Genomic DNA, 24,988 nt, shown 5'->3' with positions numbered 1-24,988 from the left:
TGCTTCAATCTGTCTCGTACAAACAGCCCCGACTGCCGCTGAACTTACCCGACACAAAGCCCATCTGCGGACACAGTCCTAGTGCGATGTGCTGCTGTGAGGAGGCTGCTGTTTGTTCCCTTACTCGGGCCCGTGCTATCTCCACTCCCTGATGTGGTCAGCGATCTTCAGCCGAGCACAGAGGAAACGGCCCCTGCTGGCAGAGCTTGGGGAGGGGAGCTTGCAGGATCCTTCCTGTCGCTTTAAACAGTGTGGAGAGAGGGGGAGGAGCAGGCAAGTGTTTATCACGCATGCTCAGACCTCTCTCCTGACGCAAATTAAAAGAAGCAACAGCAAAAAAAACACTTTGAACTTATATAGCACATTTAAATGAATAAATCGTCCCAATGAGCTTGAAAGGAGCGTTATCAAAGAAACATTGTCACCGAGACAGATAAGGAGATATTAGGAGAGGGGAAAGCAACCCTGGACACACGTCAGTTGCTGCCGGTGAGTGTGAGAGTGATGCGAATCCTGTCCCTCAGAGCGATTTGTTTCCCCATACTGTATGGAAGGATGGAGAGGAACAGGTTCTGTCAATCTCTGACACTGAACTGCTGCTGAGCGGGGAGTTTAATCAGTCTCTGCCTGTCTCCGGTGGGTGAGTAGGCGACAGATACCAGACAAGTTCCCGGGCCTGTGTGACTGTCACCCCCTGTGTCTTTCTCTGTGCCTTGTGTACAGGATCAATCCCCAGTCCCTCTATCCCCCAGCCCTGCCTGTTATATCTGGATCGATGCTGAACCTCTCAGTTTTCGCTCTATTGAAACCAAGTTCAAGGCATATGTGGTGAACAGAATGTTTCACTATTTCTGTGAATAATACTATCATCTAAAAGCAGGCTAGGATCCACACAGCCAAACTGTGACATGTTCCTGACCCTAAATCTCGGTAACAGACTGCGTGGACCGCTTGGCTCAGAGTACGACCATTCAGACTGATACAGTCTCTCTCTCTCTGGTTGCTGTCTCTGTGTGTTGAGAATGGAATGCACAGGACACCAGTTGCTCTGTTCTGTTCCTCAGTTTTGGGGAGAGAGAGACAGAGAGAGGCGGTGAGATCATCATTTCTATTTTCATATAAATCAAACTTATTCCTGCCTGCGAACAATATAATACCTTCAAACCAGATATGGGTGAACACAGCCAGAGCTGTGATTGGCTCCTGCCCCTGAATCTGGGGAACAGACACTGTGAGGAGCGCCGGCCTCAGAGTGTTTAACACTGACTGAGCTGGGAAACTCCAACTAACCCCGAGAATCGGCAGCACAGGCCGAGCGGAGAGGAAAACCTGTCCTGTGAACTGTAAATCTGGGAACAGATTGTGCTGTGAATGAGCAGAGTGAACATTATGTCAGCGAGAGTGTGTTAAAGGGGCGGGCGGGTTAGACTAATGTCACTGTGTTTGTGTGCCCGCTCTCATCGCCGGATTTCAGAGACCCTCTTGTGTAAAATTCAAAGATTTCCCTGTCATAGGATCGCCCTGCTCCCCCCTGATGTGGGAATTAAATGTGAAGTTTTAGTTGATTTCAAATTTCAGTCGAAAAACAGTGAACATGTCCGCGATCGGGTGAGAGAGCGCGATCAGTGCAGCAAAGAAACGGTTTTAAATCGAAATTGCTGTCTTGAATTCTGATGAAACTTTCTCGACAGCAAACATCCCGGTCTTCGAGACAGAAAGAGACCAATCTGGGAATGTGGAGTGCCCGAGTTTAATTGTAATCGGAGAGTTAATGAGGAGAGAGAAACAGAGAGAGGCTGGAGGGGCCGGGAGCTGACAGCAGGGTGTCTCCGCCCCGTCCGCTCGCTGCCTTTAAGTTGCTCTGTGCCGCCGCCTCTCGTTTCATTTCTGACCCAGCTCTGACTGTCAGAGAGATTTTCTACAGAGTCGCCGACATGACCGAGACTGCAGCCGCCAAAATGGCTCCTCCTGCCGCCGCCGCTCAAACCAAGGCTCCCAGCAAGAAGAAGAAGGCGGCTCCCCACTCCAAGCCAGCCGGTCCCACGTTGGGCGAACAGAAACTCAAGGTTGTGGCGAGTGGCAGCGATCGCAAGGGGATGTCCCTGGTTGCGATAAAGAAGGCTCTGGCTGCCAACGGCGTCGACGTGCTGAAGCTCCGGTCCCAGATCAGGTTAAGTATCAAGATGAAAGTGGGAAACGGCTCCCTGGAGCAGAACAAGGGCACGGGCGCCACGGGTTCCTTCAGGCTTGCTAAGAAGGAATCCCAGCGGAAAGAGGGAAAGAAGGTGAAGAAACCAGCAGCCAAGAAATCTGCAGTAAAGAAACCGGCAGCCAAGAAATCTCCAGCCAAGAAACCAGCAGCCAAGAAATCTCCAGCCAAGAAACCAGCAGCCAAGAAATCTCCAGCCAAGAAACCAGCAGCCAAGAAATCTCCAGCCAAGAAACCAGCAGCCAAGAAAACAATCACCAAGAAGGCAGCAACGTCTAAAAAGACAGCGAAAGCGGCGGCTGGGAAGAAGGTGGTGGTGAAGAAGCCCAAGAGCCCCAAGAAGGCCACAGGCAGAAAGGTGAAGGCGGCCAAGAAGGTGGAAAAACCCAAGGCCAAGCCCAAATCAGCAAAGTCTCAGAAAGCAGCGAGCAAAAGAAAATAAAAAGGACAACTGTAGTGTATGTACCTTTTAAGAGGAACTATGTTTTTGAAGCCCCTGTATACTGTAGTACCAGTAGTAACCACTCGGGTATATAAGCCTGTATAGCGTCTTGTGTAGTTAGTTCACCTCCAGACTTTGTTCAGTAAACACTTGTTAAATCAACTCCTGCATTCCGTGTCTCCATTAACACATGGATCTAACAACAACTTGTAAACATCTGAACCCAAAGGCTCTTCTCAGAGCCACCCATATCTTTCCAAAAAGAGGTGATCGCGGAATCATATGATCCATGTCCTGGGGCCGGGCTCAGATTCCAGATTGAAATCATTTCAAATGAACCCCGGCTCCCTGGTGACTCGCTGATTTTCGCTGCACCCACCCCTCCCCCAGTGTCTGCAATAAAACAGAGAGAGAATGGGATGTCCGGGCCGGGCCTCACTCTAACTGGGGGGTGTTCGACTCCAGTCTCAGTTCATGGTCATTTTCAGTTCACGGTCATTTTCAGTTCACAGGTTCAGGGTGAAAGTCTCTGAGACGCTGACACTGGCGGAGATACCCCACATCACAACTCGAACCCCAACACATGAGATTCTCCAAATCAACTGGAATAAGGTGTTTGTAAACTGCTGAACCCGTCTGTGAGGGGAAGTGTGGGGAGATGGAATAAAGTCAGAGATTGACATGGAAGGAGACGGGTCGACTTGTGATCGAAGGGACTGTATATAGGCGGGAATATTACTGATTGTTAATTGTAACAGGATCTTACTTAAAATATTCTGGTTTCAGGGAACCCTTGAATATGAAGCCCGAGTCTGTAAGGGTTTGTGCGGAGCGCTGTGTTTCGGTTCTACTGTCAATAAATGGTTTGAAATTGGCGGTTGCAGATAGCTGGAGGTGGATAATTGATTTACAAATAGATTCAGTCCCACACTCTGATACAGTAGCAGATACTAGCAGAAATGGAATTAATTTCAAACTAACATCAAGTGCCAGAGTCTGATAGATGCAGTAAGAATCCCACTTTCATAAACCGAGTAAGTAGCAGATACATGCGGAATTCTTCGGTGAAAGACAGTACGAGAGACTGACAGATTCAGCACTAATATGACACTAACATGCAGTCCCAGAGACTGACAAATACAGAATGAAACTCACACTCAGTACCAGGGACTGACATCTTAGACTTAGACTTGCACAACATCCCAGTGAATGACAGATACGGAATGAATCCCACACTACACTCAGTACCAGAGACTGACAGATCCAGAATTAATCTTAGACATGCACACCATCCCAGTGAATGACAGATACAGAATGAATCTCAAACTCGCACATCCCAGTGACAGACAGATACAAAATTAATGTCACACACACATACACTACCAGAGAATGACAGATTCTGAATGAATCCCAACACTGACACACGGTACCAGAGTCTGACGGATACAGATGGAGTCCCACCCTAACACATGGTATCAGTGACGGACAGGAAATGAATGGATCCCACACGCACATACTGTAACAGAGACTGAGATTGGTAATGATTCCAACACTTACATAAATCACCAGAGACTGAATAATACAGAACTATTCCAATACACACACTCACAGTACTAGAGACGGGCAGATACTGAACTAAAGTGGTGGAGACCGCACTGCAAGACATGAATATAGTGCACTGGTTGGAGGAAGTACATCTAAATTGCTGTCTCGTCCGGAAGAAGTGCTTGGGACCCCAGATAATGGTCTGGGAATTGGTGCATGGATATATGCTCTTGCAATTACCTTTCTGACTACAGGGGGCGTGCTGGTGACAAAATCTCAATCTGATTGGATACATAAAGAAGCCAATCATAGAGATGCAGAACAATGGAATTTAACATCACTCTTCAGCAGCCAATCACAACCATTGCCTTCACCCATCCCTCATTAGCATAGGACTGTGGGGCTGCCTATATATTCCGAGCCCGGCGCGGGTTTGCGTCGTTTTGTGTCTGAAATCGAGTTTGAGAATGGTTGATGAAAAGAAAGCAGTTGCCAAGAAGGGCGCCAAGAAAACCGTCAGTAAACCGGCAGCGAAGGGCGGCAAGAAGCGCAGAAAGTCGAGGAAGGAGAGTTACTCCATCTACATCTACAAAGTGATGAAGCAGGTTCACCCCGACACCGGCATCTCCTCCAAGGCCATGGGCATCATGAACTCGTTTGTGAACGAGATTTTTGAGCGCATCGCGGGTGAGGTTTCCCGCCTGGCCCATTACAACAAGCGGCACACCATCAGCTCCCGGGAGATCCAGACCGCCGTGCGCCTGCTGCTGCCCGGGGAGCTGGCCAAGCACGCCGTGTCAGAAGGGACAAAGGCGGTGACCAAATACACCAGCTCCAAGTAAAACTCCACGCTGTCCTGAAAGAACAAACCCAAAACACAACGGCTCTTTTAAGAGCTACCCAAAATCTCTCTGAAAGAGCTACACAAACTCATCTCTCTTTAGACACAATTTACTGTAATTATTTCCGTAACAAGTGTGTTTTGAGAACGTTTGAAGTTCCAGCCGTAGATTTAGTTTTGAATTCTCAGATAAGCACTTTCACTGCCCGGATTCAACCTTAGCGTCGCTGTTGTATTTCCCGTCCAGTAAAGTACAAACACGGTCCCTGATCGCTCTTTCCCTTTGATCTCAGACCCATTCACTTGCAGCGCCTTCCGACAAATTAAAAGCTTGTTTTCGAGATGAGACTCTGATTTCAGTCACCTCAATCTCTGCAAAAACATTTTCATTTTTTTCAATGCCAGTTGGGAGTCAATCCTTTTATTAACCAGAGAATTCCTGCAGTGTAACAACCCAGAATGGGGTTTCTTAGAGACCAGAACGCGGTCAGTTTGAACGCTCTGTCCCTCTTCTCCTCTCACAGAAGGACTCCCAGATCTGGTTTCACTTCCGCAGCAGCGCCTGTGCAAAGGATCACTCGATAATCTGAATCCTCACTTTTACAGAGATTGAGCTGGAATGTGTCCCGTTACAGAATCAATGGGAATTTAATCCCACCCGTTAAAGTTCGATATTGAACCCGGAATTAATCCTGATTGTAACAGCCTGGAATTTGCAAGGGAGAGATGGAAGAAGACAAAAGGAATAAAAAACTGTCTGGAAATCTTTGGCTAATAGTTAATTTATTAACTTAATTCGCTGGGTTAGGAAAATATTGGCGAGCTTTTTGAAATTAAAAATCGTTGGCGGTCTGACTGTTGAGGACAGTTATTTCCACACACTTGCCATTGGCGGAAAAGCAGACTGTGATTGGTCACCGGAGAACACCAATGGAATTCACCACAGAGCGACCAATCACAAGTTTGCTGTCTGCATTCCTCCAGAAGGTAGAAGGGCGGCAGATGTGGGCGGAGTTTATCATTATTTCTTTCAACGAGTGGATTTTGGAAATGTCTGGAAGAGGAAAAACCAGCGGTAAAGCTCGGGCCAAGACCAAATCCCGCTCATCCCGGGCCGGACTGCAGTTCCCTGTGGGCCGTGTTCACAGGCTCCTGCGAAAGGGCAACTACGCTGAACGTGTGGGTGCCGGAGCTCTGGTCTACATGGCTGCTGTGCTCGAGTATCTGACCGCTGAAATCCTGGAGCTGGCCGGCAACGCGGCCCGCGACAAGACCACCCGCATCATCCCCAGACACCTGCAGCTGGCCATCCGCAACGACAAGGAGCTCAACAAGCTGCTGGGAAAGGTGACCATCGCTCAGGGCGGGGTACTGCCTAATATCCAGGCGGTGCTGCTTCCCAAGAAAACCAGCACTGCCAGCTCCAAGAGCAAGTAAAGTGGACAAGATTCAATCTAATAACCCAAAGGCTCTTTTCAGAGCCACCCACTGTATCTGTGAAAGGGCTGCTTACTATTTAGCCATTTTCGGTAAACTGTCTGTCCAACATGTAGAAATCCAGATCCAGAAACACTGCAGCGGGCTTGCTGTGAGCGAATATTCAGATCAGTGATTCAATATAGATGAGGACTGGCTTCAGAGAAAAACAAAACACACGGAACCCTAACGTGAGCGCAGCACTCAATGAACACGTTGTTAGGAGAGCCGAATATGAACGGATGTTAAGAACCGAGTATAAAGTGAGTGAGCGGCTACCATTCCTTATTGGGATAATAATTCCATAGGGAGAACGATATACACCCTGACCCATACAAACATTCCCTTTTTATTTGGGAGACAGGATCTAACCAGAATTGCAGCTCTGGTTAATTTTTAAATATTTCAAATAGTAACTGAAGTTCCTACCTGTCCCTGCATTAAGAGCTGGTTTTAAAGGTGAGTATCAGACTTCAGGCACCTCGTTCTCTCTCTCGGATCGATCCCGGTATGTGGAGTTGGATCAATTCTCTCTCTCCCGCACAGTCGCAGTGCCGCTCCCTTGCTCTCACGCAGGCGCAGTGCCGCTCCTTGCCCTCTCACGCAGGCGCAGTGCCGCTCCTTGCCCTCCCACGCAGGCGCAGTGCCGCTCCTTGCCCTCCCACGCAGGCGCAGTGCCGCTCCCTTGCCTCTATCTCCCGCGCAGGCGCAGTGCCGCTCCCTTGCCTCTTTCTCCCGCGCAAGCGCAGTGCCGCTACCTTTCTCGCTCCCTCCGGCGCAGGCGCAGTGCCGCTCCCGTTCTCTCTCTCTCTCTCTCTCTCTCTCCCGCACAGTCGCAGTGACGCTCCCTTGCTCCAACTCCGGCGCAGGCGCAGTGCCGCTCCTTGCCTTCCCACGCAGGCGCAGTGCCGCTCCTTGCGCTCCCACGCAGGCGCAGTGCCGCTCCTTGCCCTCCCACGCAGGCGCAGTGCCGCTCCCTTGCCTCTATCTTCCGCGCAGGCGCAGTGCCGCTCCCTTGCTCGCTCCCTCCGGCGCAAGCGCAGTGCCGCTCCCTTTCTCTCTCCCTTCGGCGCAGGCGCAGTGCCGCTCCCTTTCTCTTTCTCTCTCTCTCCCTCCCGAGCAGGCGCAGTGCCGCTCCCTTTCTCTCTCTCTCTCTCCCGAGCAGGCGCAGTGCCGCTCCACTGCTGATCCTGGGTTTACTGTGTGCTGGGCCGGGCGGCGCCGGCCGCTCAGAAACAGGCTGGTTGCCCGGATTACAGGGCCCGCTCTGTGACTGAGGGAACTCGGCCCGACAGCGGCTGCTCAGCCCCGAGTTCAGATCACAGCGAGGGAGGCTCACAGGGTCACCGCTCCGGTTAGTAACTCCGCACAGAAAATGGCGCATTTCCGCCCAGAGCAGTGAGAATGGGGGAGTCTCAGGAGGCCGGAAATTCACAGTGAGTAAAATCTCCAAACTAAACACACAGCCCCGCAACTGGGGATCTGAGGAAAATCTCCAAACTGAACACACAGCCCCGCAACTGGGGATCTGAGGAAAATCTCCAAACTAAACACACAGCCCCGCAACTGGGGATCTGAGGAAAATCTCCAAACTACACACACAGCCCCGCAACTGGGGATCTGAGGAAAATCTCCAAACTAAACACACAGCCCCGCAACTGGGGATCTGAGGAAAATCTCCAAACTAAACACACAGCCCCACAACTGGGGATCTGAGGAAAATCCCCAAACTAAACACACAGCCCCACAACTGGGGATCTGAGGAAAATCTCCAAACTAAACACACAGCCCCGCAACTGGGGATCTGAGGAAAATCCCCAAACTAAACACACAGCCCCGCAACTGGGGATCTGAGGAAAATCTCCAAACTAAACACACAGCCCCGCAACTGGGGATCTGAGGAAAATCTCCAAACTAAACACACAGCCCCGCAACTGGGGATCTGAGGAAAATCTCCAAACTAAACACACAGCCCCGCAACTGGGGATCTGAGGAAAATCTCCAAACTAAACACACAACCCCGCAACTGGGGATCTGAGCAAAATCTCCAAACTAAACACACAGCCCCGCAACTGGGGATCTGAGGAAAATCCCCAAACTAAACACACAGCCCCGCAACTGGGGATCTGAGCAAAATCTCCAAACTGAACACACAGCCCCGCAACTGGGGATCTGAGGAAAGGCACAAAATCAAACAAATACTCGGCCTTGAAATTGAATTATTAGTAAGCAGATTGAAAGTCTACATTATATTATTTCACGCTTTCAATATTGTTCTTATTTTCTGCTTTGCCACAATTAGATGTCCCGGTGAGAGATGGTGTGATTGAGGAAGGTGCTCAGCTCGAAGTAAACAGGGATTGTAGACTGAGGAACGACAGCAGGTGAACCAGCACAGGATTGTGAGAGCACCAACCGGAGAGAACCCTTCCGATTCAAAGAGCTTCCAGAGATCGACTGTGGAACAAGGTAAGAGAAAGTCCCATTGACTCAGATACACACTGGTCCTGGAGATGGACTGGGGAGAAAGGTCAGAGATTCCCATTGACTCAGATACACACTGGTCCTGGAGATGGACTGGGGAGAAAGGTCAGAGAGAGTCCCATTGACTCAGATACACACTGGTCCTGGAGATGGACTGGGGAGAAAGGTCAGAGAGAGTCCCATTGACTCAGATACACACTGGTCCTGGAGATGGACTGGGGAGAAAGGTCAGAGAGAGTCCCATTGACTCAGATACACACTGGTCCTGGAGATGGACTGGGGAGAAAGGTCAGAGAGAGCCCCATTGACTCAGATACACACTGGTCCTGGAGATGGACTGGGGAGAAAGGTCAGAGAGAGTCCCATTGACTCAGATACACACTGGTCCTGGAGATGGAACGGGGAGAAAGGTCAGAGAGAGCCCCATTGACTCAGATACACACTCGCCCTGGAGATGGACCGGGGAGAAAGGTCATAGAGAGTCCCATTGACTCAGATACACACTGGTCCTGGAGATGGACTGGGGAGAATGGTCAGAGAGAGTCCCATTGACTAAGATACACACTGATCCTGGAGATGGACTGGGGAGAATAGTCAGAGAGAGTCCCATTGACTCCAATACACACTGGTCCTGGAGAGGGACTGGGGAGAAAGGTCAGAGAGAGTCCCATTGACACTGATACACACTGGTCCTGGAGATGGACTGGGGAGAAAGGTCAGAGAGTCCCATTGACTCAGATACACACTGGTCCTGGAGATGGACTGGGGAGAAAGGTCAGAGAGAGTCCCATTGACTCAGATACACACTGGTCCTGGAGATGGACTGGGGAGAAAGGTCAGAGAGAGTCCCATTGACTCAGATACACACTGGTCCTGGAGATGGACTGGGGAGAAAGGTCAGAGAGAGTCCCATTGACTCAGATACACACTGGTCCTGGAGACGGACTGGGGAGAAAGGTCATAGAGAGTCCCATTGACTCAGATACACACTGGTCCTGGAGATGGACTGGGGAGAAAGGTCAGAAAGAGTCCCATTGACTCAGATACACACTGGTCCTGGAGATGTACTGGGGAGAAAGGTCAGAGAGAGTCCCATTGACTCAGATACATACTGGTCCTGGAGATGGACTGGGGAGAAAGGTCAGAGAGAGTCCCATTGACTCAGATACACACTGGTCCTGGAGATGGACTGGGGAGAAAGGTCAGAGAGAGTCCCATTGACTCAGATACACACTGGTCCTGGGGATGGACTGGGGAGAAAGGTCAGAGAGTCCCATTGACTCAGATACACACTGGTCCTGGAGATGGACTGGGGAGAAAGGTCAGAGAGAGTCCCATTGACTCAGACACACACTGGTCCTGGAGATGGACTGGGGAGAAAGGTCAGAGAGAGTCCCATTGACTCAGATACACACTGGTCCTGGGGATGGACTGGGGAGAAAGGTCAGAGAGTCCCATTGACTCAGATACACACTGGTCCTGGAGATGGACTGGGGAGAAAGGTCAGAGAGAGTCCCATTGACTCAGATACACACTGGTCCTGGAGATAGACTGGGGAGAAAGGTCAGAGAGAGTCCCATTGACTCAGATACACACTGGTCCTGGAGATGGACTGGGGACAAAGGTCCGAGAGAGTCCCATTGACTCAGATACACACTGGTCCTGGAGATGGACTGGGGAGAAAGGTCAGAGAGAGTCCCATTGACTCAGATACACACTGGTCCTGGAGATGGACTGGGGAGAAAGGTCAGAGAGAGTCCCATTGACCCAGATACACACTGATCCTGGAGATAGACTGGGGAGAAAGGTCAGAGAGAGTCCCATTGACTCAGATACACACTGGTCCTGGAGATGGACTGGGGACAAAGGTCCGAGAGAGTCCCATTGACTCAGATACACACTGGTCCTGGAGATGGACTGGGGAGAAAGGTCAGAGAGAGTCCCATTGACTCAGATACACACTGGTCCTGGAGATGGACTGGGGAGAAAGGTCAGAGAGAGTCCCATTGACTCAGATACACACTGGTCCTGGAGATGGACTGGGGAGAAAGGTCAGAGAGTCCCATTGACTCAGATACACACTGGTCCTGGAGATGGACTGGGGAGAATGGTCAGAGAGAGTCCCATTGACTAAGATACACACTGATCCTGGAGATGGACTGGGGAGAATAGTCAGAGAGAGTCCCATTGACTCCAATACACACTGGTCCTGGAGATGGACTTGGGAGAAAGGTCAGAGAGAGTCCCATTGACTCAGATACACACTGGTCCTGGAGATGGACGCTCCCGCACTCGCCCCCTGACCCTCCCGCACTTGCCCCCTGACCCTCCCGCACTTGCCCCCTGACCCTCCCGCACTCGCCCCCTGACCCTCCCGCACTCGCCCCCTGACCCTCCTGCACTCGCCCTGATGGGGCTCTTCTCAAGTACACCATGCGGTGCAATAAAACACCCCCAGAATCAAGGCCCTGCTCCTGGGGAAGGTGATCAGGCCCCAGGAACCAGTACAAGTGAATAAAGTCAGGGTCAAGGCCCTGCTCCTGGGGAAGGTGATCAGGCCCCAGGAACCAGTACAAGTGAAGCGACTCCTTCTCCCGGAGACTTATTAAACGTGAATATGCCAAGAGTTGACCAAAAATCAGGTTAGTAATATTAATCAAGGAGTCAATTTCTGCTATAAGGAGGGATGATACCTTAGCAGGTTCCTCTAATGAGGCCATATGGGTTGAACTTAAAAACAAAAAGGGGGCAAGCACTTTGCTGGGAGTGTACTATAGGCCCCCATACAGTAAGGGGGAGATAGAGGAACAGATATGTCGGCAAATCTCAGAGGTGTAGAAATAATAGGGTAGTAATTGTTGGGGATTTCAACTTCCCCAATATTAACTGGGATAGTCAGAGTGTGAAAGGCTTAGAGGGTGTGGAATTCTTAAAGTGCATCCAGGAGAGCTTTTTCAGCCAACATGTAGAAAGTCCTACAAGAGAGGGGCGGTACTGGACCTAATTCGAGGGAATGTAGCAGGGCACGTGGTAGAAGAGTTAGTAGGAGAGCATTTTGGTGACGGTGACCATAATTCGGTGAGATTTAAAGTAGTTATGGAAAAGGACAAAGATGGACTGGAAATAAAGGATCTAAATTGGGGGAAGGCCAATTTTAATATGATAAGGCAGGATCTGGCCAAAGTGGACTGGGATCAACTACTTGTAGGAAAATCCACATCAGAGCAGTGGGAGTCTTTCAGAAAGGAAATAGAGAGAGTACAACGCCAACATGTTCCTGTAAAGGTCAAGGGTGGGACCAACAAGCCCAGGGAACCCTGGATGTCAAGGGACATACAAGAATGGATTAGGAAAAAAAGGGAGGCTTTTGGCAGATACAAAGGACTAAAAACACTGGAAGCCCTAGAGGAGTATAGAAAGTGCAGGGGGGTACTTAAAAAAGAAATTAGGAGAACGAAGAGGGGTCATGAAAAAACACTGGCAGGTAAAATAAAGGAAAATCCCAAGGTGTTTTATTAGTATATTAAGGGCAAGAGGATAACCAGGGAAAGAGTAGAGCCCATTAGGGACCAAAGTGGCAATCTGTGTGTAGAGCCAGAAGATGAAGGTGAGGTTTTAAATTAATATTTTGCATCTGTGTTCACTATGGAGAAGGACGATGCAGGCATAGAAATCAGGCAAGGGGGATTGTGATATACTTGAACAAATTAGTATTGAGAGGGAGGAGGTACTAGTGGTTTTAGCAGGCTTAAAAGTGGATAAACCCCCAGGCCCAGACGAGATGTATCCCAGCCTGCTGTGTGAGGCAAGGGAGGAGATTGCAGGGGCTCTGACACAAATTTTCAGAACCTCTCTGACCACAGGGGAGGTGCCAGAGGACTGGAGAACAGCTAACGTAGTACCATTATTCAAGAAGGGTAGTAGTAGGGATAAACCAGGGAATTACAGGCCAGTGAGCCGAACATCAGTGGTAGGGAAATTATTGGAAAAAATTCTGAGGGACAGAATTAGTCTCCACTTGGAGAGGCAAGGATTAATCAAGGATAGTCAGCATGGCTTTGTCAGGGGGAGATCATGTCTAACCAATTTGACTGAATTTTTCAATGGGGGTGACTAGGTGTGTGGATGATGGCAGTCCAGTTGATGTAGTCTACATGGACTTCAGTCAGGCTTTTGACAAAGTCCCACATGGGAGACTGGTCAAGAAGGTAAGAGCCCATGGGATCCAGGGCAATTTGGCACATTGGATCCAAAATTGGCTTAGTGGCAGGAGGGAGAGGGTGATGGTCGAAGGTTGTTTTTGTGACTGGAAGCCTGTGTCCACTGGTGTAACGCAGGGATCGGTGCTGGGTCCCTTGCTGTTTGTAGTGTACATTAAGGATTTAGATATGAATGTAGGAGGTATGATCAGTAAGTTCGCAGATGACATGAAAATTGGTGGAGTGGTAAATAGCGAGGAGGGAAGCCTCAGGCTACAGGAGAATATAGATGGGTTGGTTGGATGGGCAGCACAGTGGCAAATGGAATTTAACCCTGAAAAGTGTGAGGTGATGCATTTTGGGAGGACTAACAAGGGAATACACAATGAATGGTAGAACCCTAGGAAGGACAGAGGATCAGAGGGACCTTGGTGTGCATGTACATAGATCCTTGAGGGCAGCAGGACAGCGAGAAGGCATATGGGATACTTGCCTTCATTAGCCGAGGCATAGAATATAAGAGCAGGGGGGTTATGATGGAGCTGTACAAAATGTTAGTTAGGCCACAGACTGAATACTGTGTGCAGTTCTGCTCGCCACACTATAGGAAGGATGTGATTGCATTGGAGAGGGTGCAGAGGAGATTCACCAGGATGTTACCTGGGCTGGAGCGCTTCAGCTATGAAGAGAGACTGGGGTTGTTTTCCTTAGAGCAGAGAAGGCTGAGGGGGACCTGATTGAGGTGTACAAAATTATGAGGGGAATAGATAGGGTAGATAGAAAAGAACATTTCCCCTTAGTAGAGGGGTCAATAGCCAGGGGGCATAGATTCAAGGTAAGGGGCAGGAGGTTTAGAGGGGATTTGAGGAAAAGCTTTTTCACCCAGAGGGTGGTTGGAATCTGGAACTCACTGCCTGAAAGGGTGGTAGAGGCAGGAACCCTCACAACATTCAAGAAGCATTTAGATGAGCACTTGAAACGCCATAGCATACAAGGCTACGGACCAAGTGCTGGAAAATGGGATTAGAATAGACAGGGCTTGATGGCCGGCGCAGACACGATGGGCCGAAGGGCCCCTTTCTGTGCTGTATAAATCAATGACTCTATGGTAGCACTCTTGCCTCTGAGGCATAAGGTTGTGGGTTAAAGTCCCACTCCAGAGACTTGAGCACAAAAATCCAGGCTGACACTCCAGTGCAGTACTGAGGCACTGTCAGAGGTGGCGTCTTTCGGATGAGACATTAAACTGAGGCCCTGTCTGCTCTCTCAGGTGGATGTAAAAGATCCCATGACATTATTTTGAGAAAGAAAGACTTGCATTTATATGGTGCTTTCATGACCAGCAGACGTCTTGAAGTGCTTTACAGCCAATGAAGTACTTTTGAGGTGTAGTCACTGTTGTAATGTGGGAAAGAGCAGGGGAAATATCCCCGGTGTCCGAGCCAATGTTTATCTTTCAATCAATGTAACAAAAGGATAATAGCAAAATACTGCGGATGCTGGAAGTCTGAAATAACAACAGGAAATGCTGGAAACACTCAGCAGGCCAGGCAACATCCGTAGAGAGAGAAACAGAGTTAACAAAAAGATAGATTATCTGGTCATTATCACATTGCTGTTTGTGGGAGCTTGCTGTGCGCTATTTGACTGCTGCATTTCTTACATTACAACAGTGACTACACTTCAAAAGTACTTCATTGGCTGTAAAGCACTTTGGGTCGTCCGGTGGTGGTGCAAGGCGCTATAGAAATGCAAGTCTTTCTTTCTTCACTGGTCTCACCAGCGACCTCTTCTGGCTGATGGTTGATTGACAGACGGGCTGGAGGAGCGAGCCGGCGGCGGGTCCTCCAACCAATCGGGTAGCCCGAGGGGCGGGCCTAGCGCCGGCTGATTGTCTGACCCGCAGGGCAGCGAGTTTCTCCAGTCCCTTGTTCAGGGCCCGGGGCCAGGGGAGGCTGTGGGCCTTTATTCCCCTCATTGGACACAAGGCTCTTTGGCTCACAACACACGGGCTCAGGTTTTAATAGAGACTTTTTAAATTCATCAATAAAAGCAGATAAACCTCGTGCTTCTGTGGAACAAACTTTCTAATATTTTATAGAATCATAGAATGGTTACAGCACAGAAGGAGGCCATTCAGCCCGTCGAGCCCGTGCCGGCTCTCTGCAAGACCACTTCAGCGAGTCCCACTCCCCGCCCTTTCCCCGTAACCCTGCAATTCTTTTTCATTCAGGTATTTATCCAATTCCCTTTTGAAAGCGGTGATTGAATCTGCCTCCACCACCCTTTCAGGCAGTGCATTCCAGATCCTAACCACTCACTGCGTAAATTTTTTTTTCCTCATAGAGTCATAGAGTTATACAGCACAGAAAGAGGCCCTTCGGCCCATCGTGTCTGTGCTGACCATCAATCCCTGTCCAGTCTAATCCCATTTTCCAGCATTTGGTCCATAGCCTTGTATGCAATGGCGTTTCAAGTGCTCATCCAAATGCTTCTTGAATGTTGTGAGGGTTCCTGCCTCTACCACCCTTTTGGGCATTGAGTTCCACATTCCAACCACCCTCTGGGTGAAAAAGTTCCTCCTCAAATCCCCTCTAACTCTCCTGCCCCTTACCCTGAATCTATGCCCCCTTGTTATTGACCCCCCTACTAAGGGGAAAAGTTCCTCTTTGTCTACCCTATCTATGCCCCTCATCATTTTGTATACCTCAATCAGGTCCCCCCTCAGCCTTCTTTGCTCCAAGGAAAACAACCCCAGCCTGTTTAGTCTTTCTTCATAGCTGAGGCGCTCCATCCCAGGTAACATCCTGGTGAATCTTCTCTGCACCCTCTCCAAAGCAATCACATCCTTCCTATAGTGAGGCGACCAGAACTGCACACAGTCCAGCTGTGGCCTCACCAGTGTTTTGTACAGCTCCATCATCACCTCCCTGCTCTTGCCTTCATTAGCCGAGGCATAGAATTTAAGTATCCCATATGCCTTTTTAACCACCTTATCTACCTGTTCCGCTGCCTTCAGGGATCTATGTACATGTACACCAAGGTCCCTCTGACCCTCTGTCCTTCCTGGGGTCCTACCACTCATTGTGTATTCCCTTGCCTTATTTGTCCGTCCAAAATGCATCACCTCGCACTTTTCAGGGTTAAATTCCATTTGCCACTTTTCCGCCCATCTGACCAACCCGTTTATATCGTCCTGTAGCCTGAGGCTTTCCTCCTCGCAATTGACCACCCCACCAATTTTCGTGTCATCTGCGAACTTGCTGATCATACCTTTTACATTCTCATCCAAATCATCTATGTAGATCACAAACAACAAGGGACCCAGCACCGATCCCTGAGGTACCCCACTGGACACAGGCTTCCAGTCACAAAAGCAACCTTCGACCATCACCCTCTGCCTCCTGCCACTCAGCCAGTTTAGGATCCAACGCGCCAAGGCACCCTGGATCCCATGGGCTCTTACCTTCTTGACCAGTCTCCTATGCGGGACTTTGTCAAAGGCTTTACTGAAGTCCATGTAAACCACATCCACAGCATTTCCCTCATCCACCCCCCTAGTCACCCCCTCGAAAAATTCAATCAGATTTGTCAGACATGATTTACCCTTGACAAAGCCATGCTGACTATCCCCGATTAATCCTTGCCTCTCCAAGTGGAGACTAATTTTGTCCCTCAGAATTTTTTCCAATAATTTCCCTACCACAGATGTTAGGCTCACTGGCCTGTAATTCCCTGGTTTATCCCTGCTACCCTTCTTGTATAATGGTACTACATTAGCTGTTCTCCAGTCCTCTGGTACATCCCCTGTGGCCAGAGAGGTTCTGAAAATTTGTGTCAGAGCCCCTGCAATCTCCTCCTTTGCCTCCCACAGCAGCCTGGGATACATCTCGTCCGGGCCTGGGGATTTATCCACTTTTTGGCCTGCTAAAACCGCTAGCACCTCCTCCCTCTCGATGCTAATATGTTCAAGTATGTCACAGTCCCCTTGCCCGATTTCTATGTCTGCATCGTCTTTCTCCATAGTGAACACAGATGCAAAAAATTCATTTAAAACCCCGCCTACATCATCTGGCTCTACACACAGATTGCCACTTTGGTCCCTAATGGGCCCTACCCTTTCCCTGGTTATCCTCTTGCCCTTAATATACTTATAAAACATCTTAGGATTTTCCTTTATTTTGCTCGCCAGTGTTATTTCATGGCCCCTCCTCGCCCTCCTAATTTCTTTTTTAAGTATGCCCCTGCACTTTTTATACTCCTCTAGGGCTTCTTCTGTCTTTAGTCTTTTGTAACTGCCAAAAGCCCCCCTTTTATTTCTAATGCATTTTTGTATATCCCTTGTCATCCAAGGTTCCCTTTGCTTGTTGGTCCCACCCTTGACCTTTACAGGAACATGTTGGCGCTGTACTCTCTCTATTTCCCTTCTGAAAGTCTCCCACTGTTTTGATGTGGATTTTCCTATAAGTAGCTGCTCCCAGTCCACTTTGGCCAGATCCTGCCTTATATTAAAATCGGCCTTCCCCCAATTTAGAACCCTTATTTCCGGGCCGTCTTTGTCTTTTTCCATGACCACCTTAAATCTCACCGAATTATGGTCACTGTCGCCAAAATGCTCTCCTACTGATACTTCCACCACTTGCCCGGCTACATTCCCCAGAATTAGGTCCAGTCTCTTGTAGGACTTTCTACATGTTGGCTCAAAAAGCTCTCCTGGATGCACTTTAAGAATTCTGCACCCCCTAAGCCTTTCACACTCTGACTATCCCAATTTATATTGGGGATGTTGAAATCCCCCACTATTATTACCCTATTATTTTCGCACTTCTCTGAGATTTGCCTACATATCTGTTCCTCTATCTCCCCCTGACTGCTTGGGGGCCTATAGTACACTCCCAGCAAAGTGCTTGCCCCCTTTTTGTTTTTAAGTTCTACCCATATGGCCTCATTAGAGGAACCCGCTAATATATCGTCCCTCCTTACAGCAGTAATTGACTCCTTAATTAATATTGCAACACCCCCTCCCCTTTTACACCCCCCTCTGTCTCGCCTGAAGATTCTATACCCCGGAATATTGAGCTGCCGGTCCTGACCCTCCCTCAACCATGCCTCCGTGATAGCAACAATATCGTACTCCCATGTGTTCAACAACAACTTCAGTTCATCCACCTTATTTGCAAGACTCCTTGCATTAAAATAAATGCCTTCCAGCCCTGCCATATTCCCTTTTGCCTTCACATATTTGCTCTGCCTTCCCAGCTGACTTGTTTTTTCCTCTGTATTTGGCTGTAAATCACCCCCTACTATAGCTCCACTCTGTACCCCATCCCCCTGCCAAGTTAGTTTAAACCCCCCCCAGCAGTGCTAGGAAACCTCCCCGCAAGGATATTGGTTCCCCTCTGGTTCAGGTGTAAACCGTCCGACTTGTACAAGTCCCACCTTTCCCAGAAGCAGACCCAGTGATCCAGGAAACTAAAGCCCTCCCCCCTGCACCATCCCTTTAGCCACGCATTCATCTGTTCTATCTTCCTATTCCTATACCCACTAGCACGTGGCACGGGGAGTAATCCAGAGATTACAACCTTTGAGGTCCTGCTCTTTAATCCTTCACCTAGCTCCTTAAATTCTTGCTGCAGGACCTCATCCCTCTTTTTACCTATGTCGTTGGTACCAATGTGGACCACGACCTCTGGCTGTTCACCCTCCCCCTCCAGAATGCCCTGCAGCCGCTCAGTGATATCCTTGACCCTGGCACCAGGGAGGCAACAAACCATCCTGGATTCACGTCTACGGCCACAGAAACGCCTATCTGTTCCCCTTACTATAGAATCCCCTACCACTATTGCTCTCCCACTCTTTTTCCCCCCTTCCTGGGCAGCAGGAGCACCCCCAGTGCCAGCAAGTTGGCTGCTGCTGCCTTCCCCTGGTGAGTCATCCCCCCCAACAGTATCCAAAGCGGTATACTTGTTTGAGAGGGGAATGGTCACAGGGGTCTCCTGCACTACCTGCCTGCTTCTATTGCTCCGCCTGGTGGTCACCCATTTCCTGTCTTCCTGTGCAGCCCTTCCCTGCGGTGTGACCAACTCACTAAACGTGCTATCCACGACCCTCTCAGCATCGTGAATGCTCAACAACCCATCCACCCGCAGCTCCAGCGCCTCAATGCGGTCTGCTAGTAGCTGCAGATGGATGCATCACTGGCACACGTGGTCATCAGGGGCACCGGGGTCCCTGAATTCCCACATAGAGCAAGAGGAGCATATCACGGGGCTGGGCTCACCTGGCATGACCTTCCCTTTACTTAATTTAAATTAATTTACTACCACCAATTAAAAATATCTCTAAGGCGCTTGTATAGTCTACCAACAGTCCCTGCTACACCAGAAAAGACCCTAGTAACTATAAACTACAGAGTTAAAGTTTAAAAAAGAGAAATACTCACCAACCAATCACTTACCTGCTCCCTGGTGACGTCACACTCTGATTACTTTTTACCTCTCTCCTCTGCTGTTGATTTGGTCGGGCCTCACCTTGCACTGCCGCCGCTTTTAAGCTCTGCCGGTCACTGCCCCTTCACAGGTCCGATGCTCTGATCGGGCCTCACCTCGCAACTTCGTTCTTTCGTTCTTCTGCCAATCACCTTAAATCTGTGTCCTCTGGTTCTCGACCCTACCGCCAATGGGAACAGTTTCTACTCTGTCCAGACCCATCATGATTTTGAACACCTCTATCAAATCTCCTCTCTACCTTCTCTGCTGTAAGGAGAACCACCCCAGCTTCTCGAGTCTATCCACATAACTGAAGTCCCTCATCCCTTATCCCTGGAACCACTCTTGTAAATCTTTTCTGCACCCCCTCTGAGGCCTTCACATCCTTCCTAAAGTGCGGTGCCCAGAATTGAACACAATACTCCAGATGAGACCGAACAAGTGTTTTATAAAGGTTCACCATAACTTCCTTGCCTTTGGACTCTGCCTCTATTTATAAAGTCCAGGATCCCATATGCTTTTTTAACTGCTTTCTCAACCTGCCCTGCCACCTTCAATGATTTGTGCACACATACCCCCAGGTCTCTCTGTTCATGCACACACTTTAGAATTGTACCCTTTAGTTTATATTGCCTCACTTGGTTCTTCCTACCAAAATGTATCACTTTGCACTTTTCTGCATTAAATTTCAGCTCCCATGTGTCCGCCCATTCCACCAGCCTGTCTATGTCTTCTTGAAATCTATCACTATCCTCCTCACTGTTCACTACACTTCCAAGTTTTCTGTCATCTGCAAATTTTGAAATTGTGCCCTGTACCCCAAGTCTAAGTCATTAATATATATCAAGTAAAGCAGTGGTCCTAGTACCGATCCCTGGGGAACACCACTGTATACCTTCCTCCAGTCCGAAAAACAACCATTCACCACTACTCTCTGTTTCCTGTCACTTTGCCAATTTTGTATCCATGTTGCCACTGTCCCTTTTATTCCATGGGCTTCAACTTTGCTGGCAAGCCTATCATGTGGCACTTGTTGAACGCCTTTTGGAAATCCATGTGCACCATGTTAACCGCATTGCCCTCATCAACCCTCTCTGTTACCTCATCAAAAACCTCAATCAGAATCAGAGCGGCCGGGCCCAGCGGACGTGCGGCCAGAGCCCCGGCACCAGGAAACCCAGAGTGCAGCGCCTCCCCCATCCGAGCCGCCGCTTCCCGGTTTCTTCAGCCGGTTCCACCAAGTCCGACTCGGGCCAAAGGACAGGAGCCAGGCTCCCAGAATGGCCCACGGCCCCGGGCGGCATGCGCACTCTCAGCGGGGAAATCAGCGCATTGGATAGAGCGGTTTCTGGGGCACGGGGGATTGTGGGTGCTGCGGCCGCCATTAGTCAGCGGCTGTCGGGAAGGGTTTTATTTCAGGCTGACGGAAGGTAGGTCCCTGGCCGCCTGTGGAGGTCTTTTTGTTGCTTCATTGTTGAGGATGTAACTGGGAAAATAGATAAGGGAGAACCAGTGGATGTGGTGTATTTGGACTTTCAGAAGGCTTTCGATAAGGTCCCGCATAAGAGATTAGCGTGTAAAGTTAAGGCACATGGGATTGGGGGCAAGGTATTGACTTGGATAGAGAACTGGTTGGCAGACAGAAAGCAAAGAGTTGGAATAAACGGGTCTTTTTCCGAGCGGCAGGCAGTGACTAGTGGGGTACCGCAGGGATCGGTCCTTGGAACCCAGCTATTCACAATATATATATTAATGATCTAGACAAGGGAACTAGATGTAATATCTCCAAATTTGCAGACGACACAAAGCTGGGTGGGCGTGTGTGCTGTGAGGAGGATGCCGAGAAACTACAGGATGATTTGGACAGGTTGGGTGATTGGGCAGAAGCATGGCAGATGCAATATAACGTGGATAAATGTGAGGTTATCCACTTTGGTGGCCAAAACAGGAAGGCAGATTATCATCTGAATGGCAATAGATTGGGAGAAGGGGAAGTGCAACGAGACCTGGGTGTCCTTGTGCACCAGTCACTGAAGGTAAGCATGCAGGTGCAGTAGGCGGTTAAGAAGGCAAATGGTATGTTGGCCTTCATAGCGAGAGGGTTTGAGTACAGGAACAAGGATGTCTTGCTGCAATTGTACAGGGCCTTGGTGAGACCACATCTTGAGTATTGTGTGGAGTTTTGGTCGCCTTATCTGAGGAAGGATGTTCCTCCCGTGGAAGGAGTTCAGTGAAGATTCACCAGGCTGATACCTGGGATGGCAGGAATGACGTATGAGGAGAGATTGGGACAATTGGGCTTGTACTCGCTGGAGTTTAGAAGAATGAGAGGGGATCTCATTGAAACTTATAAAATTCTGACAGGACTGGACAGACTGGATGCAGGAAGGATGTTCCCGATGGTCGGGGAGTCCAGAACCAGGGGTCACAGTCTAAGGATAAGGGGTAGGCCATTTAGGACAGAAATGAGGAGGAATTTCTTCACCCAGAGAGTGGTGAACCTGTGGAATTCTCTACCACAGAAGGCAGTAGAGGCCAATACATTAAATATAGTCAAGAAGGAGTTGGATATATTTCTTAAGGCTAAAGGGATCAAGGGGTATGGGGAGAAAGCAGGGACTGGGTACTGAACTTGGATGATCAGCCATGATCGCATTGAATGATGGAGCAGGCTCAAGGGGCCGAATGGCCTACTCCTGCTCCTATCTTCTGTGTTTCTATGCTTCAGTTTGAGCTGGAGTGGAGATGGAGGAGAAGCTGCTGGGTTTAACCCCCAGTACTTCTGAGCCCAGGAGGACCCAACAATTTCCAATGTGAGACTGTCAAAGGAGGTGGATTCTAGGGGAGATCAGGTTGTTACACAGACACTGTCCATACAATGTAAAAGAGTATTGTTTTAGGAACAATATTTCTGTACAGGCTTCTAATCCAGTTTACATCTACAGATTTGTTTCAATTCATTCTTGGGATGTGGGAGTCGCTAGCAAGAGCAGCAAATATTGCCAATCCCCAGTTTCCCGTTGAGAAGGGGGTGGTGAGTCACCTTCTTGAACTACTGCAGTCCGTGTGGTGAAGGTATTCCCACAATGTTGTTCGGTAAGGAGTTCCAGGATTATGACCCAGCAACGATGAATATATCTGAGTCAGGATGACGTGTGACTTGGAGGGGAACTTGGAGGTGATGGTGCTCCCATACAACAGCTGCCCTTGTCCTTTGAGGTTGTGGGTTTTGGAGGTTCTATCAAAGTTCTGGTCGAGTTGCAGATGTATAAGGTTCCTTTCCTTCGCCCCCTCCCCCTCCCACCTCTCCCTCTCTCTCTCTCCTCCCATAGAGGCCAGAGTCTTGTGTAGGCCCAGACCAGGTGGCGGATTCCCTTCCCTGAGGGACATCAGTGAACCAGTTGGGTTTTTATGACAATCTGGCAGCTTTCATGGTCACTTTTTTCTAGTGCCGGCCCACAATTGACCAGATTCATTGAGCTCAGTTTCACAACCTGCCTTTGTTTTCTTGTGGGTTGTCTCTCACACTCCCTGTTTTAAATTCATTTTTCAAGGCACTGGAAGGGGAGGATTTACAGACGGTAAGCTCAAACCAAACATCACTTCAAGATCTGACAGAGTCACTCGACTCATCGGATCTGAATATCATCGGCCTCTGAACATGGAAGCAAAAAGCACCGTTCACAGTGGGGAGAAACCGTTCACATGTTCTGTGTGTGGACGAGGCTTCAGCCGATCCTCTGGCCTATCGAGACACAAGCACAGTCACACCGGGGAGAGGCAGTTCACCTGCTCTGAGTGTGGGAAGGGATTCACTCAGTCATCCCACCTACTGAGACACCAGCGAGTTCACACCGGGGAGAGACCGTTCACCTGCTCTGAGTGTGGGAAGGGATTCACTCAGTCATCCCACCTACTGACACACCAGCGAGTTCACACCGGGGAGTGGCCATTCACCTGCTCTGAGTGTGGGAAGGGATTCACTCAGTCATCTGAACTTCAGACACACCAGCGTGTTCACACCGGGGAGAGACCGTTCACCTGCTCTGAGTGTGGGAAGGGATTCACTAATTCATCCAACCTGCTGAGACACCAGCGAGTTCACACCGGGGAGAGGGCGTTCACCTGCTCTGAGTGTGGGAAGGGATTCATTAATTCATCCAACCTGCTGAATCACCAGCGAGTTCACACTGGGGAGAGGCCGTTCACCTGCTCTGAGTGTGGGAAGGGATTCATTAATTCATCCAACCTGCTGAATCACCAGCGAGTTCACACTGGGGAGAGGGCGTTCACCTGCTCTGAGTGTGGGAAGGGATTCACTAATTCATCCAAGCTGCTGAATCACCAGCGAGTTCACACTGGGGAGAGACCGTTCACCTGCTCCGTGTGAGGGAAGGGATTCACTCTGGCATCCAAACTGCTGACACATCAACAAGTTCACACTGTGGAGAGGCCATTCACCTGCTCTGAGTGTGGGAAGGGATTCACTCTGGCATCCGACCTGCTGAGACACCAGCGAGTTCACACTGGGGAGAGGCCGTTCACCTGCTCTGAGTGTGGGAAGGGATTCACTGAGTCATCCAACCTGCTGACACACCAGCGAGTTCACAAGTGACTGCAGGGGTTGGATTCTGCTGTTATTGCTGCTGTTAATCACATTCAGGACTGAACCATATTCATTCTGACAGTTGGGGTTTGTTTCTGCTGATGTTAATAACCCCTATAACTGGGCTGGAGTTTAATATTCTGGATAGATGTCAAATAAACGAGCTTTGTTTTAAACACATTATTGTAGATTTCCTTCTTTCCCACCTGAGTGTTTAGCATCACCTGGCTGGAGCTCAGAAAGGACAATCTGGGGGAGGATTGTACAGCAGGAACAGAACTCCAGCCTGGACACAGTCCTTCAGGGCCACACTGAGAGGGGCAAACGGCACTTTAGTCTTTCTTGTCTCTCTTCACTGACAGCAAAGTTGCCGTGCGGGTTAATCTCGAGGCGGGTGAGAAACATGTCCCAGCCGCTCTCTGCCATGGTTCAGAGCTCCTAGCCACGGAACAGAAGGCTCCTTTAGGAATGTACCCCAGTGCTTTTTTTTTAATGGCCTTATTAACGTGTGTCGCTACTTTTAGTGATTTGTGTATCTGTATCCCTGGATCCCTCTGCTCCTCCAGCCCATTTAGACTCTTAGGGGGAAATTCGGTGGCGCCCCCTATGGGTTGCTAATGTCACCGGGGTTAATTTTAGTGCCCCGAAAAAGTTAGCGCCCCTGCGCATTAAATTTAGTGGTAACGCCCCAGGCAGGG

The 24,988-nt window shown here is 49.5% G+C and overlaps 2 protein-coding genes and 1 pseudogene across 2 annotated transcripts; all 3 read left to right on the top strand.

Moving 5' to 3' along the window:
* Positions 1-24,582, top strand: part of LOC147084075 (uncharacterized) — a 42,216-nt pseudogene extending 17,634 nt beyond the window's left edge.
* On the top strand, positions 1,617-2,813 carry LOC147084077 (histone H1-like). The gene has a single exon (XM_085979902.1). The coding sequence runs from the start codon at positions 1,935-1,937 to the stop codon at positions 2,649-2,651; it is 717 nt and encodes a 238-aa protein (XP_085836028.1). The 5' UTR covers positions 1,617-1,934; the 3' UTR covers positions 2,652-2,813.
* LOC147084076 (histone H2A type 2-C-like) lies at positions 5,763-8,906 on the top strand. Its single transcript, XM_085979903.1, has 2 exons — positions 5,763-6,776; positions 8,816-8,906. The coding sequence occupies exon 1, from the start codon at positions 5,968-5,970 to the stop codon at positions 6,472-6,474; it is 507 nt and encodes a 168-aa protein (XP_085836029.1). The 5' UTR covers positions 5,763-5,967; the 3' UTR covers positions 6,475-6,776; positions 8,816-8,906.
* Positions 24,583-24,988: the final 406 nt, after the last annotated feature.

Source organism: Somniosus microcephalus, unplaced genomic scaffold (genome assembly GCF_052327205.1).
Source record: "Somniosus microcephalus isolate GS21.2 unplaced genomic scaffold, FLI_Smic_1.0 scaffold2, whole genome shotgun sequence".
NCBI classification, from domain to species: domain Eukaryota; kingdom Metazoa; phylum Chordata; class Chondrichthyes; order Squaliformes; family Somniosidae; genus Somniosus; species Somniosus microcephalus.
This window is presented reverse-complemented; position numbering and strand designations above follow the sequence as displayed.

What these genes read in the sequence shown, in the direction of transcription:
- LOC147084076 (XM_085979903.1), top strand. Translation starts at nt 5,968, where the DNA reads ATGGAATTCACCACAGAGCGACCAATCACAAGTTTGCTGTCTGCATTC.
- LOC147084077 (XM_085979902.1), top strand. Translation starts at nt 1,935, where the DNA reads ATGACCGAGACTGCAGCCGCCAAAATGGCTCCTCCTGCCGCCGCCGCT.